Below are 17,111 nucleotides of genomic sequence, written 5' to 3'. Positions count from 1 at the left end.
AGAAAAAAAGCAAGTATTGCCAGAGTATTTCTAAGGTTTCTATCTATTTCGACACATGTCTCAGAGAAATGGATTTTATTTTTCAGAATTACTGCTTTACAAACCTTTTCACAACATCGAAAGGGACATTAGGAATAACAATGATACAATAGAGACAAATTGGGATAACTTCAATTACAATCAAAGGCATGTGAAACGAAGAATAGATACCAAAAAATGATGAAAATATTAAAGACTCTAAAATTGAAGAAAATGATACCAGGCATGAAGAAACTACAAAAAATGAATGGGAGACTATATCTAGGCTTCACCATAGGCAAATAATGCAAACTTCAGAGATAGATATGCTCAGTAGGAGATATATAGATAAAGAGACAAATTGGTCAATTGATTATCAAGGTGAAGAATATACTAATAAGGCTATCAATTTCATAGTCACCATGAAAAGTATTGGTTCACTTATCCTTGATGATATACCACACATTATAAACTATAGCAACCTCAACAATAAATAGGGAGAGACACTTAATATTAATTGTCATTTCACACTACCTCATAGATGGAACAAAACCTCCTCTATTTATGATAATTCAAGGTACAATAGGAACAAGAAAATCACATTTAATAGGTGCTATAAATGAAGCACTTCATAATGCTTCCATGCCAAATCGATCTCCTCTACTCGTACTTGCACCAACTGGAGTTGTAGCCTTCAATACAGGAGCATCAATCGATCATTCAAGATTAAGAATACCAATAAGAGATTTCAAAGAGCTTTAGGGAACAAGACTAACAACCTTCCATGAAAAAATGACACATCTCAGATATATCTTGATTGATGAAATGAGTTTTATTGTTGAAAGGTTATTGGAGAACATAGATGCACATCTACGCAAAGATTTTCCTACAAATGCTAATGAAAATTTCAGAGGTATGTCATCTACTCAAGTTGTAAAATTTTAATTATTCCATTTTACTTACATAAATTTACACTACAAAAATTAAAATATAAGAGTCATGATAGATACAAATTAACATAATTAATAGTTAACAATTTTTTTTAGGAATATCTATGATTTTGGTTGGCGATCTTGGATAAATTATCTCCAGTCAGTGATAGGCCGCCATATAAAAGTAGAAGACATACTAAACTATTATGGGAACAATTCAAAACTATTATTACTTTGGATCATATTTTTCGACAAGATGGACAAAACAACTACTGACAATATTTTCATGAACTCTTAATGAACATAAGAGATGAAAAATCTACATTAGATGATTGGATGTTACTAATGACAAGGTCTTATATGGCAATTGATCCAACAAGCAACCAAGAATTTGATAATTGTGTTCATTTATTTTCAACAAATGATAATGTTCACAACCATAACAGGAAGAAATTATAATTATTACAAAATCTAGTCGCATGCAACATTGCAACAAAAATTGGAAATCTTACTGGCAACGAAAGTGCAACAGATGATGAACTTGATATAGAATTATTACTATGTAAAAATGCCAGAGTAATGCTGACATCAAATCTATGGATAGAAGCATGACTTGTAAATGGAGCTTTAGGAAATATTAAAAAGATTGTATATAAACTCGAAAGTGCACCACCTCAACCACCAACATACGTATTAGTTGAATTTGAAAATTTCTTTGGACTACCATTTGATGATTGTCATCCATCTACAATTTCAATTCCAATAATTGAATGAGGTGATACTTCACAAATACCATTACGATTGGCTTGGGTACCAACGATACACAAATTTCAAGGATTGACTCTTCAAAAGGTTATTATTGTTATAGGACCAACAAAAAGAATAGGTCTAATGTTTGTGGCAATCTCATGTGAAATGCTTACAAGGGTTGCAGATCATGCCACCATTCACATATGATAGACACGAGAAATTAAAGAAAGGCAAACAAGTTTTGAGCTGAAAAAGAGAAGAAGACATGCTTCAATGCATCAACAATACTTAATGTAAATTTTCCTTTTATGAAATACATCTATTTTCCATTTATTTAAATATTACTATAGTATTAAAATTCCTTCCTCTTAATGACAATGTATATTTTTAATTCTTTATACTATCAAATAACATTGACACTTTTCCCTATTACTTATTACCACAAATTTTAATCCTAAAATTCAACTATCAAAACATCAATCTTAATGTAAATTTGCTTTCTTGTCATGGGTTCATAACATAAATGTGAAGTCATGGAGAAACCAATTACATTTCTACAACATCAATATTTCTTTCTAGAAATGAAAATGTATGTTTTTAATTCCTCATACATCAAATAACATTGGAACACTGATTTATTATAAAAAATTATAACTCTAAAATTCAACTATTCAAATGTTAATGTTAATGTAATTTTCTTTTGTTTTCATAAGTTCCTTACATAAATGTGAACACATGGAGACACCTATTACATTCACTAGTATCAAAAAGCCGATGATAATTTTTTTTGTTAAGTGTGTTACATCGAACATGGGGTGTTCGATCGAACTACCATTGAGAACTCTATTTGTGTACTTTAATATTCACTCAATCAGTTTGTATATTTTTTAGCAAATCAGAGTTGGTTCAATATTGTCCAAACGCAACATGCCGATGTATGATATTTACATTGATATTTTGCAATAGAAAATTGTGCAATTTCATATATACAAAACTGATAGTTCACTAAACGATATACTTCATAAGCTACATGTTGTCTCCTATGGTAATAGAAAATTCATTTCAAAATTGAAGTATGTTTTACTAAAAATGACTACACATCCTTAATTTTGTAATAACAATTTCAAAAATCAATTTAAGCTAGCTATAGTAATCATATAATGTTGTTACAAATTCACACTATTCAGTTATATGATATATGTCCACTTTGAAAAAAAATAAAAAATAAGAAATAAGTATACATTAAATATATTAACTTTAATTTTCTTATTTATGTAACTATGAAATAAACTATAACCATAAAATTATATAAATACAAATTAAACATCATATATTATAATTAAACATCATATTAATATTAAAAATTTATTATATAAAAAATTATTAAATTAATATTAATCTAATCATTAACTAATATGATCTAAATATAAATATATATAAATGAAATTAATATTATTTTTTTTCTGTTTATATATTGAAATTTCAAATCCTACTAGCCTATATATCTTCACTTTAATCTATATAAAATGACATTTTTTTCTCCTTATGTCATTTTATATAGATTAAAGTGAAAACATATAATCTAGGGGAAGAGCACCAATAGATAACATAGTTCCAATAATCGTCACCTTATTGTCATGTTGACCCCCCAATAGCCGTCATAGTGAAAACACCATTAATAAATTTGTTTTGTACCAATAGCCGATCATTTTTTGTAATTAATTGACCCATTTATGCACAACTATTGGAACATTTGTCCCATTTGTGCACCACTATTGGAACATTTGTGCACCACGAGTTGGTGGTTACTGCAACATCTTTAGTTAGGTATCAGGCGATACTTTGAAATGTGCACTTTTTGACCTTTGTGTGCATAACTGATTTCACATCGTGCATCGTTACTACTCAGAAGCCAGATCAATAGCTATAAGTAGTTAAGTCACATACAAAGACAACTAAAAAAAAATCAAAATCCGATGTACCGTTTAAGATTTGTAGGTAAGCGAAATTAGCTATGACTACTAGCGATGCTCTTCCCCTAATTCAATACAAAGAAAGCTTTAACTATGATTCTATAATGAACAAGAAATAAAAGTTACCGTGCCGCTAAGTAGCAATTGTTTGTTTAAAAAACCCCTTACGTAGTCAGTTATTTAATTTGCAATTTGCTTGCAATATAAAAAATTAAAAAATGAAAGCATATGATTGTGCAAGGGTTTATGCTCAGGGAAAGTGAAAGGGAAAGGGAGTAGAATAGAGGAGAGAATGAAGGTGGTTGCGCTTGTAAGCGGAGGAAAAGATAGCTGCTATGCAATGATAAAATGCATCCACTATGGTCATCAGGTGTTACTTCGATTACTTTTTCTATCACAATTACTGTTAAACATACTGTTGTTGAATTAATTTGAATGGTGATGGTCAGATAGTAGCGCTTGCAAACTTGTTTCCCTCGGATGATTGCGTCGACGAGCTGGACAGCTACATGTACCAAACCGTATGTGCATCATGCTTTCATGCAAATGACCCACATTATATTAGCTTATGCTCTATAATATCAGTTTTGATTTGCCATTTATATATCGATTCAGGAACTTCATTTTGTTCCCCCACAAGTAGTGACTTTTCTTCTTATTGCATATATAATGTGTAAAGCTGGCTCACATTAACTAATAAGAAATGCATTTCAAGTGTCTGTCGTTTTGCCATTCATCTTGTAAGTTTGAGGTTGAATTGTTAAAAACTTAAACCAACCCATCACTGCCTATCCCCTTTTGCAGATTTTTTTGAAGTTTTTCAGTTTGTAGTTTGCTCCTAATTTTACATTTTCTTGTTGAAATTTCTAGCCACATAGGCTCTTTTCTCACTCATTGGATCTTCCAAAGTCTTGAATTCATCTTTTTTTTCTGCAGGATACGGCCATGTTTACTTTTTCCTTTCATCTTGTTAATTTGAGCTTGATTTATTACATCAAGCTCTTCATTTCTTCTTTACAGATTTCTTTAATCATTTATTTCGTTCGTACTTACTGCTGCTCCAAAAGCTAATTTTCTTATCGAAATTTCTAACTGTGTAGTCTATATTTTCTCTCATTTGATCTTCCAAACGCCTGAATTCATATTAGTTTTCTTTGTATGCAGCCCTGTTTAGTTGAAAACAACTTTCATGGTTCCACTATAATCATGTATTGCATTGAAGTTGCAAGTTATTCGTTGTGCTATTTAAAAATTTCAGAATGTTGACGATTTGTTGCTCCTAATTATTTTATTTAGGTCCCCAATTCTTTCTTCCCACGTTTGCATTTTTATCACGTGCTAGTCCTGTTGTTCAATAGATGCCCACATTTGTTTCTTGCTCCTTTTTGGTTTTGTAAGTGTTGGGACTCAAATTGATAGTGTAAAAAGTTGCTTGAGCCCCAGCCTCCTTGCCCATTAGACCTCCGTTTTCTCATCATCTATAACTGATCGGATAAATCTTTAAATGGGTCTCCCTTGATCAATTTAGCCTAAGTGTCGTTCCTCATCATCTCCCATGTTCTATCAAATGTTGGAAGTTGCAAAAAATCCAAGAAAGTTTTAAGTCTAGGAAGGTTTTGGATATTTTCTTCAATTTTTGCAGAGTTTTTGTGGACTACTAAATTTCTTTGATCTCTTGTCTTGATAGCTGGTCTTGCATAGAAATTCCACTTACTCATCAGATCCATTCCTCTATTTCCTTCATTCCATCGATTTGTGGGCTTAAATGGATGTCCAGACTTATTTATCCCAACCGCTCGACCTCTCATTCTCTTTTGATCTCCACATTCTCCCATTCTCAACTTCTGATCAAGTTTCATGTGCTTTGAGAACATGCGTTGTTCATTCGAAGTTCTTCCTATTCGCGTCTTCTTTTCCACATCTAGTCTTTTTTTGCTTCCAATTCTCACTACTCTTCCTCCCGTGTGGAATTGCAAAGGTCTTTCAGACTTCTTTCAATTTTTGCCCATCTCTCATCTCAACCTTTAATCCCTCATTGAATTTTTGCATTTCCTCCAAATTGCCTCCGTCACTCATTAGATCTTCTTAGAATGCCAGTAATGACAAGATTTGACTCCTACAATTGCTCCAAGAGGATTTTATCGTGTAAAAACCACTGTTCATCCTAAGGGCACAAATCTAAATGCAATTTCAACAATGGGCAACAGGGAAATCTAGTTTGCCATGAATGTAGTGGTTGGCTCTAGATGTTGAGGATCTGCACGTAAGTTCCAAATTGCCCATTTGGTGGATTTTGTGGGATTCATTGTCTTGCACATTACATTTATGAACTCTTGTTCTCAGTGAAATTATCACAAGCAACTGAGTGACTGAGCAAAGTGATATATATATAGGTCTATTTTTTCAGACAAAAGGTTGCTGGTCATTTGTACATTTCCATGCATCTGTGAGCATTAAGGATTTTCTAGGGTTTCAACTATTACAAGTCTTGTCGCCTACAAAGCAACATGTTTTGTGAATCATAAGGTTGTAAATTTGCAACTGATGTATTGTTAGTCACTTGTAGATTTTGACAACATTCTAGCTGAGGGTTTCCTCTTGCCACATTTGTTGGTGTGATTGTAATTAGGATTTGATAATGTTGTAGCATTTTAAGTAATTGCGATCTTTTTTTGGTCTCTTCTTTATTTCATATGGATTTCTATAGTTTGGAGAGGGATTATTAAGTATGTTGGTTGTTTGGTATCATATTGTAGTGGCTGTTGAGTATGAACCAGAATAAAAGAAATAGAACAGAGAACAGATACTAAAACAAGAGCACAACAACACAAAACCTTATCCTGGGAAAACCCAGCCGCACAAAATCAAACTTTTTTATCAACCCAAATTTGATACAATGCTCTCACACTAGCACATATTGTTGTCACTTCAACAATCACAGAATAATAAGATAACTTCAGAAGAATGGTTACTACCATTCGAATGACAAAAATGTCCTTTTTACACTTATATCAAAATAATCAATAATCGAATATGCAGATTATGTGAGAGTCAGAAAAACACTGTGCTGAAGCCACGAAGATCAAAATATTATTCAACCAACATTCGCTGAGCTCCGAACACATATAAATATGATGTCTTCCTTTTTAACAACGAAATTCAACCTGCAAATCATAATAATATGACTCACACACGGAAGCATAAAAAAGGCAAGACTTGTCGCATACTCCCACGGTGACTGTTCTACTTCATGGAGGGAAACTCAAGCACCATGCACGAAGAGGGCCTGCAGTTACATCACCGACACAATAGAAAGTGACAACGGTAAACCTCCGCAAATAAAGAGTAACGGTGCCAACGCAGCCAGGTAAAATCCACATAACGGAAACCATCCGGAGAAAGAGGAACCGATGCCAAACGCATACAGCTGACAAGGAAAGAATGAAACTATAAACACAGCAGCAGCTTGAACGAAGAGTCTTTGGGATGACGTGGACCAACACGATGAAGACATACATATTACGGAGAGGCTCGAAGAAGACAAGAGCAGGAAGAAGATCTCTATTGAAGCTAAAATCTTCAACACTCCCTCTTAGCAAGAGAGAGATCTTCAAAATGTCATCACATGACAAGTACACATAGCTGCAATCAAAAGAATGTCAACAAAAATAATCTCATCACAGATTTTCTCAAATAAAAATGTTATCTTAGCATAACAATATTCACCATAGCTACTCCTAGAGGTTGAATCATAAAAACAGAAAATAAAGTCATGGAGTCACACACATGACTTCCACCATGGCTACTCCCAGAGGGTGGAACAAGGGATTTCACCTCGAACGTCTCTCTCAGAGAAGAACTCGTTAACAAGGGATTTCTCCTCGAACTTCTCTCGCAGAGAAGAACTCATTAACAAGGGATTTCTCCTCGAACTTCTCTCGCAGAGAAGAACTCATTAACAAGGGATTTCACCTCAAACTTCTCTCGTAGAGAAGAACTCATTAACAATAAGCAAATAATCAATGAAGCCGAGACTCTCTCTCAGCAAGAGCTTCATTCTCCACAATGCCAAGCTTATCTCGGAAGTAATAGAACTTCACTCTCAGAAGCGGCTTGGTGAGAATGTCCGTTGTTTGCTCTTCTATGCAAATGTACTTGAGCTCAACTGCTTTCCTTTGAACCATCTCTTTCAAGTAATGATATTTTATTTCCACATGTTTGGTTCTATCATGAAAAACTGGATTAATCGAAAGCTTCACACAACTTTGGTTATCACAAAGAATCACTGTAGGTTCCAAGGGCTGCCCAAACAATCCTGCAAGCAATTTGGGAAGCCACATAGCTTCTCTTGCAGCCACACAAGCTGCAACATATTTTGCTTCAGTTGTACTCTGAGCAACACAAGATTGTTTCTTGCTGCACCAGGAAATCATAGCTGAACCTAGGCTGAAACAACTTCCTGAAGTGCTCTTCCTGTCAGACACACAACTTGCCCAATCTGAATCAGAGAACCTCTGTAAGTTCAGCTCTACACATGAGGAATATTTTAAACCATATCCCATAGTACCACGAACATATCTTAGTATGTGTTTGGCTGCCACAAGGTGAATCTGTCTTGTTTCACACGTGAACTGACTTAAAGTGTTAACAACATAACATATATCAGGCCTTGTGTTAACCAAATACATTAAAGAACCAATTAATTGCCGGCACATAGTAGGATCTACTAAATCTGAAGTAGCTGCAACCTCATGTAACTTTTTCAGATTTGCTTCCATAGGAGTCACCATAGATTTACATTCTAACATACCAAACCTCTTCAAAATATCAATAGCATATTTATCTTGACTCAATATAATTCCATTTGAACTTTTCCATACCTCAAGTCCAAGGAAATAATGCAACAAACCAAGATCTTTCATTTCAAATTCTGAAGCTAACTCCTTCTTGCATTTGACAATGAGATCATCATTACCAGTTAGAAATAAATCATCAACATGTAGCACTAAAACCAGCACTTTGTCATCACATGCCTTGAAGTATAAATTTGGATCAGCATCATTCTTTAGGAAGCCCAAGCTCAAAAGATAGTGATCTATCCTTTCATACCAAGCACGAGGGGCTTGTTTAAGGTCATATAAGGCCTTTTTCAGCCTGCATACATGTGAGTTTCTATCATGAATAACAAAGCCCTCTGGTTGTTCAATGTAAACCTCCTCTTCAATTATACCATTCAAGAAGGCTGTTTTCACATCCATTTGATGAAGCTTCCAAACCTTAACAGCTGCAACAACTATGATGGTCCTGATAGAAGTGTAACGTGCTACAGGTGCAAAGGTTTCTTCGTAATCTATGCCTTCCTTTTGCGAAAAACCTCTGGCTACAAATCTGGCCTTGTACTTTTCTATACTCCCATCAGCTGCGTGTTTGATTTTGAACAGCCACTTGGAAGAAACCACATATTTATTTTTAGGCCTTGGAACTATCCCATACATCATTTTTTATGATGGATTGATACTCCTCCATCATGACATTCTTCTACACTTGCTGATTTAAAGCCTCTTCAACACTGGAAGGCTCGGAAGCTATAACGCGACTCATCAAAGATACATAACCAACAAACTTATGAGGCCTTTTACTTTCTCTGAAAGTACCACGAGGTGCTGCATATTTTTCAGCTTCTTCCATAGTGTGCTTGGCCCACAAAGGTCTTTTCTTATTAGTTGAACTACTGGGACCTGCTGATGTAACTATAGAGTCAACTGGATCAATTGGATCAGCTAGATCAGCTGGATCAGTAGAATCTTCTAAATTTGTATTCTCCCTCTGAATCCATGAAGATGGATTCAAATCAGCCGCATCTATATCTTGAGAATACTCAAAATCTTCATCAGATTCCAAGTTAGACCCTTTGGATTTCTTGCAAGCTACATCTTCATCAAAAGAAACATCTCTGCTGATTTCAATCTGTTTTTGACCTGGAATGTAGATTCTATATGCTTTTGAAGATTCACTATAACCAACAAAGATGCCTTTCTTGCCTGAAGGTTCTAATTTAGTTCTTTTCTCTTTTGGAACATGAATATAAATAGCGCATCCAAAGATTTTGAAATAACTAACATCTGGTTTGACACCTGTAAAAGCTTCTTCTGGAGTCAAGTTGTCTAGGATCTGATGAGGACTACGATTCTGAATGTGAATTGCTGTCCTGCAAACCTCAGCCCATAGGGATGTTAAAAGGCTTTGATCATGAATCATAGCCTTCGCTGCTTCAACAGTTGTCCTGTTCTTTCTTTTAGCTACACCGATTTGTTGAGGATTATAAGGGACACAAAACTCCCTCTTAATCCCAGCTTCAACACAAAAGATATGAAAAATACCAGAAATATATTCTCCTCCATTGTCAGACCTTAGAATCTTAATCTTCTTGTTAGATAAATTTTCAACAAGAGCTTTGAATTCTTTAAATCTAGACAACACTTCATCAGACTCTTTGGACTTGAGAAAATAAATCCAACACTTACGAGAAAAATCATCAATGAAGGTGACATAATACCAAAAACCACTAAGGGAAGCAACTGACATAGGCCCACATAAATCAGAATGAATTAATTCTAGAATATCCTTTGCTCTATTTTCACTACTATGAAAGGTACTCTTAATGTTCTTACCTAGAGCACACCCCTTGCAGACACCTTCATGATTTTGGTTCAGCTTCGGAAGACCAATGACAACCTTCTCCATTGAAGACAACGTTCTGAAATTTAAATGACCAAATCTTTTTTGCCACAACTCACTTGAACTTGAAGAATCATGAGCTAAAAGCTTGAATAGGATGAGCTGAAAGCTTGTAAAGACTGTCATGACAAACACCAATAACACGAGCTGAATGAAAACTTGAGTTCTTCTTCCATGCAAGAACTTTTCCATCAGCAAAGGCAACATGATAACCTTTGTCTTCTAATGCAGAAATAGAAATCAGATTCCTCTTAATACCAGGAACAAAGAGGACATCACTTAAATGAAGAGGAATACCAGAGTCCAACTGAAAAGAAGTAGAACCAGCACCCTTCATAGAGTAACATGCATCATCACCAATAATAACTTGAAGATGAGAGTCTTTCTTTCAAGTTTGAGAGGTGCTCACGATAACCAATGATATGACGAGATGGTCCACTATCAATTAGCCAAGTATCACTGTTGTTGAAGTTATAGCTGCGATAGAGATTCAAGATGCAATGTCCCTTATTTATCTCTTGGCTTCAGTTATCTTTTTCTAACTTGAATCGTTTCATTGGCTTCCGTTTTTCCTTTCGATATTCTTCTTTTATGATCGCTTTGGTGGCTGTCGATGAAGATGTCTTTGGCTATCGGTGACTTTTCCTCTTCCATCGTGGAGTCTCTTCACTTGCTATTCGATTCTTTATATTCATCGCTCTTCCATTTTCGGTCGTTCTTCTTCTTCGGCAGATTGATAGTCATATTGCTGGCTTCCAATTTTGTCTCGTAGCAAGTTGAGAATAATGTGTATGGAGTCTGTCAGATCAGTAATATTTTATGTTTTCTGTGTTCAGAGTTTTCAGACTTATGAAGGTTTATAGAATGTATATGTGATGTATCATTTGACTTCATTGTCATGATTGATTTGTAGAGAATCAAACTTATTTTATCTTATTGTGATTGATAGTAATCTGAAACTATCAACAGTTGTATTCATTTTCAAAGATATAATAAAGTTCATTTTTGAGTGGGTTGGGTTTTTCACCCTCAAGTGTAGGGTTTTCCCAGGATAAATTCTGTGTATCTTGTTTCAGATTTTTGTGTTGCTAAAACATTAACAACTGTTAGTAGGAACATTGCTAGAAAGTGCAGAAATAAACAAGAATCCCTCAGAATTTTCACTTCTCTCTTTGAGGAGAAGGATTCTCAACATTTGTAGCAGCTGCTTGAGGCTTTAACCTTGATACACAATCTTTGGCAAAGTGACCAAATTTGTCACATCTGAAGCACCGAATTCTATAAAGGTCCTTCCTCTTTTTCTTGGCATCAGGGGCAGATTCAAAATTCTTATCTCGAAATTTTTTGAAGTTACCTTTCTTTCCTTTCCCCTTAGATGTGTGGGCAACAAGCACAAGATCATCTTCATGATGAGATTTGCGACCATTGCTTCTAACTTCTTGTCTGCATTCTTCTTGAATTCAATCTGCTTTCAATCTATCAAACTTAGGAAGTTCAACTCTTCCACTAATTCCTTGAATGAAGGATTCCCAAGAGTTGGGAAGTCCATTCATAGCTAGCATCACCAAGTCTTTATCAACAAAGTATCTCCAATTGCACTAAGCTGATCTTTTAACTCTGAAATTTTCATGAAATAAGAAGCAACAGATTCTCCTCTAGCCATTTTCACATGCAGCAGTTGACGCCTCAGGGCTAGAGCTCTGCTAGTGTTGTTGAATTCATAAAGATCCTTTAGGGTCTGAAACATTTCCTTAGCTGAATCCAACTTAGAGATGATAGGAACCAGATGATCCTTAACAGATAGAATCAATCAGAATTTTCTTAGCCATGGTCCTATTCTTTCTCCATTGAGCTTTCTTTGTATCAACAAAAGGTTCTTCTACATCTTTCGAGACATAGTCAAGGACATCATTCTCTTGTAGAGTAATCAGAATTCTAAATTTCCAAGAAGAGAAATTTGACGAACCATCTAGTCTATCTTCTACTTTCAATCAATTCACCATAATGAATGGCTTAGAGAAACAACTGAAAGAAATAAGGAACTTAAAACAAGATTCTGGGTCTGGATCGATCTTCTAAACCCGCTCTGATACTAAAACTGCTCTGATACTAAAACAAGAGCACAACAACACAAAACCTTATCCTGGGAAAACCCTCTACCTGAGGGTGAAAAACCCAGCCACACAAAATCAAACTTTATTATCAACCCAAATTTGATACAATGCTCTCACACTAGCACATATTGTTGTCACTTCAACAATCACAAAATAATAAGATAACTTCAGAAGAATGGTTACTACCATTCGAATGACAAAAATGTCCTTTTTACACTTATACCAAAATAATCAATAATCGAATATGCAGATTATGTGAGATTCAGAAAAACAATGTGCTGAAGCCATGAAGATCAAAATATTATTCAACCAACATTCGCTGAGCTCCGAACACATATAAATATGATGTCTTCCTTTTTAACAACGAAATTCAACCTGCGAATCATAATAATATGACTCACACATGGAAGCATCAAAAAGGCAAGACTTGTCGCATACTCCCACGGTGACTGTTATACTTCACGGAGGGAAACTCAAGCACCATGCATGAAGAGGGCCTGCAGTTACATCACCGACACAATAGAAAGTGACAATGGTAAACCTCTGCAAAGAAAGAGTAATGGTGCCAACACAGCCAGGTAAAATCCACGTAATGAAAACCATCCGGAGAAAGAGGAACCGATGCCAAACACATACAGCTGACAAGGAAAGAATGAAACTATAAACACAACAACAGCTCGAATGAAGAGTCTTTGGGATGACGTGGACCAACATGATGAACACATACATATTACGGAGAGGCTCAAAGAAGACAAGAGCAGGAAGAAGATCTCTATTGAAGCTAAAATCTTCAACAGTGGCCACCCTTGGTTTGCAACCAAATTTTTTGCACCAACTCTACCTTAATGGATTAGACAATTTATCACACAGTTTGCTGCTCTTAGTAATGTCTTCGGCCGATTGGGATTGTTTGCACATATGCTCATATGATTGTTAAGAAGTCTCTCATTCATACATAACAACATTAATTACTCAAACAAGATTGCAAAGGATACCACTATAAGAACCCCAACTAATTCTGGTATAATTTTTTCCGTTTAGTAGATTTGACATTTCGTCAAACACTTGGCATGCTAGCTGTAATGTCCCTTTAAGTGATGACATATGAAATAGGAACATTTAACTTATGAAAATCAATTGCAAGAGACTTCTTTCCTCAATTTCATGATAAATACTTGTAAATTTGGGTAATCAATGCGATAATGATTTGATGCACAATGCTTTGCATTCATAATATGATGATGGGAGCTCAATATGAAGGCTATCTCTGATTTAGTAATTAGGTGTATGCAGAATGATCTTTGATCAATAGATAGACATATGTATATGCAATGCAATCAATGGATTATCTCTGCTCTTACTAGTATATTTGATGATGTTCATGCAAGATGATTTCTGATCTGCAACTCCGCTATATCGTGATAAATTGCTCTCCATAATTATGAAACTATATGCCTGCAACAATGACTAATGGTTCTATTTCTGATCTAATCTGTGAAGTATGCAATCTGATTATGTCAACGACAAACCTTGGTTTAAGCAGACCCGATACTGGATACAAAATACTAGAGCCAGACCAAAATCCTTCCCACCAAGAATAGGAACAAGATATATATCCATTTTTTCCTTCCCTTCTAGAATGGATTTGATATCCATTATATACCTTTGATTGGTAACATCTCTTGGGGCACGTCTCTTCACAATAGATAGGCTCTCTTAAACCCATTGCACCCTTTCTCTAATTAAAGAGTATGTGACCACACCCTATGGATAATAATAATTCTTCAACAAACTCATGAATCATACATTTCCATTGTCTTTGACCAAATTGTATTATGGGATTCCGCCTCAACTTATCGTATCACTTCAGAATAATGGTATCAAGTCATTGTTTGCCGATCTCTATCTCTGCATACTATTCCTCATTCCCATTGATTAATCCATAGTATTCAGCGGTTAGAGAAGAGTTGGCAGCAACATAGCTACGATATGTATTATTATTAACGGCAATTCTGAATGGTATCTTTGAGCTCTATGGAAGCATCTCGTCCCGGTGAATGTGATGTGATGTTACCTTAGGTCTTGAATAGGGACATGACACTAGCTCTCGGATGTCTGAGTTCCTGAGTTTTGATTGTGTTTGATGTATGTTTACAATGCCAATCATAGAAGAACATACAAAATTGATAACACATAGGGCATGAACCAAAACAACAATTTCTCATTATTAACTTCACTTTATTATTGTCATATCAGATCTGAGTACAATGTTTATCAGGTCTGTTACGGTAATTTTCAGACATATAAAACCTATAGAAATGTGTCAACAAGATGCAAATGCATTACATAGACGGGTTGTAATGTCCCCTTTTGGGAGGACACTAAATTTTGCCCAATAAACTTGTAGAATTATTGCAGGTTGTCCATTTTCAGTCTGTTGTGCTAATTTGTGATGTTCACGTGGGGTTCTAGGTTTTGTCAGATTTTATCCTCAAAAATCATGGGTATAGGTGTTCCTGTCTTAGGGTTTTTACCATTTTTTTTCCGAAAAAACGATGTTTTGTAATCTTCAATTTCTGGGGTTTGTCGATTTTTTCCTAAAAAATCGTGGCTTTTTGCAATTTGTTTTGGGGCGTCATGCTCATCTGCAAAAGTTTGTGGACAATTTGTGTTCTCCAAAAGTTCTCTAGATTCTGGGAGGGTCAGCGGTAGGCTCATCTCAATGACAGGGTCAGTGGCGGGCTCTTGTCGCAGAATGTTCTGAGAAGAAGGGGGCAACCTTCTCTATTTTTCTCTGGGTAGTTAGAACGATGATCATTAAGGGAGGGTATTAGAATATTGTAATGTTTCTCTAATTGTTATCTTAGTCTTTTTAGTTGTCTTTAATTTATTTAGTTAGTTTTTATTTTCAGCTTCAGTTTATGATTGTTTTTTTTAGAAACATCGTCTTTGTAAATCTATTTAAAGAGCCTTCGTCTTCTTTGTTTAATACATCGATTTACCATAACACTTTAGGCACAATTTGATGACATGAGTGGCTGAAGATAATGTCTGTAACTCCTTATGCAGGTCTGATATTTTTTGCCCTTTGTCTGAAGTTATGGCAACTAAAAATAATCTTCATGCCCCTGTTTCTATCCCAGCCGTAGAAGCTATTTGAAAGGTGGGGTCTTGACTTCGTTGGCCAACTGAAGGCGAGTAGTATGCATAGATGAAATATCCCCCTTAGTTTTTTTTTTCAATTTTCAACTCAACATTCAACACCCGTTAAGGTTAGGATAATCAAAAACTTGCGCTGAAAGGAAATTCTAAAAATAAAGCAATCACTCAACCACTTGTTCAGTGGGAGGACTTAATTAAGCAAATGACAATCACTCAACCACTTTTCAGCGGGAGGACTAGAAATAACAAAACTATCACTCAACCACTTATTCAGTGGTGTTGTGACCTATTTCACACATCACCCCATTGCAAATGGGGACCCCTTGTTTTTGCTTTTTAGGTTTTCGCTTTGGCGTCGCAATTGCTAATCACCGTTCTTTTTACAATGAGGAGTTAGAGTTTTTGAGAATTCATCTCAATCCAAGTTAAGAAATCATGCTCAGAATCATGTATAAATGTTGTCAAAGTGCTCAGAAGGTCTGAAGGACGAGGATCGCAATTGCTTTTGGTCGTTTTTGACAACCTGCTATTTTTAGAATTTTTTTTTTTTTTCCCGCTTTTTTGAAAGTGGCATATGGGTTTTGTTCCTCAAGTCATTTTATTACTATCCATTTTGTCAGAATTTGAAAATCTTGCCTCTAGGTATAAAAACAGGGCTTCAAATTTTTTTTCTTTTTTATGAAATTAGGGTTTTGTTCTTTAGGTCATATCAGTCCTGCCCATGTCTTCAGATTCGAGAAATTTTGCTTCTAAGTATAAAAAGCAAGGGTTTGAAATTTTTGCTTTTTCCTGAGATTAGGGTTTTGATCCTCATGCTAAATTATCCCTACCCATGTTCTCAGATTTTGAAAATTGTCTTTATGGGTAAAAAGCAAAAGGTTTGTTCCAGAAGATCAGCCATATTATTGGTACCCATGTTCTCAGATTTCAAAAATGAGGTCTCCAAGTGCAAAAAGCAGAGTGAAAACCCTAATTAGGGTTTTGTTCTAGATGAACCAACATGGTATCAACATCGCATGAACACTGTTGATCAAGTATAGAGGAAGAGTTTGGGCATGGCACATTGAAAATTTCGCCTAAGTTGTAGAAGTAAAAATGGCAGATGCTTAGACAAGCTCGTCAAGGCTCAAAGTCAGACAAATGGAATGGCAGTTGATCAGTCAAATTTGCCCAAGAATGTCAAGTATGGAAGATGTTTAGGTAGGATCAATGTCCGCCAGAGCATAAGAAAGTTGGCCAAGACTTAGTTAGGCTCACCTTATGATTAAGCAAAAATGTCCGACACTTGGTAAACTCCTACCAATGGTTAATTAACTCTTGGCAAGAGTTAGTTAAACTCCTACTTGAGGTTAGATCATGTCGGAAGAAAAAAGTAAAATAAAATAAACTGAGTTATGGAAGTGTAAAGTAAGTTGGAAAATAAA

At 35.3% G+C, this 17,111-nt stretch overlaps 1 protein-coding gene across 7 annotated transcripts in view; it reads left to right on the top strand.

The window, feature by feature from the left end:
• Window positions 1-3,869: 3,869 nt before the first annotated feature.
• Window positions 3,870-17,111, top strand: part of LOC131078932 (diphthine--ammonia ligase) — a 211,421-nt gene continuing 198,179 nt past the window's right edge. For 2 of the 7 annotated variants that reach the window (XM_058016792.2, XM_058016806.2), the window contains exons 1-2: window positions 3,884-4,043; window positions 4,123-4,194. In XM_058016792.2, the coding sequence (XP_057872775.2) occupies window positions 4,154-4,194 (41 nt within the window). In that variant the 5' untranslated portion in view covers window positions 3,884-4,043; window positions 4,123-4,153. Of the gene's footprint in view, window positions 4,044-4,122; window positions 4,195-17,111 lie in introns of all 7 variants that reach the window. The other 5 variants (XM_058016799.2, XM_058016814.2, XM_058016786.2 and 2 more) reach the window with 4 other exon arrangements.

This window comes from Cryptomeria japonica, chromosome 8, assembly GCF_030272615.1.
Source record: "Cryptomeria japonica chromosome 8, Sugi_1.0, whole genome shotgun sequence".
Taxonomy (NCBI): Eukaryota; Viridiplantae; Streptophyta; class Pinopsida; order Cupressales; family Cupressaceae; genus Cryptomeria; species Cryptomeria japonica.
This window is presented reverse-complemented; position numbering and strand designations above follow the sequence as displayed.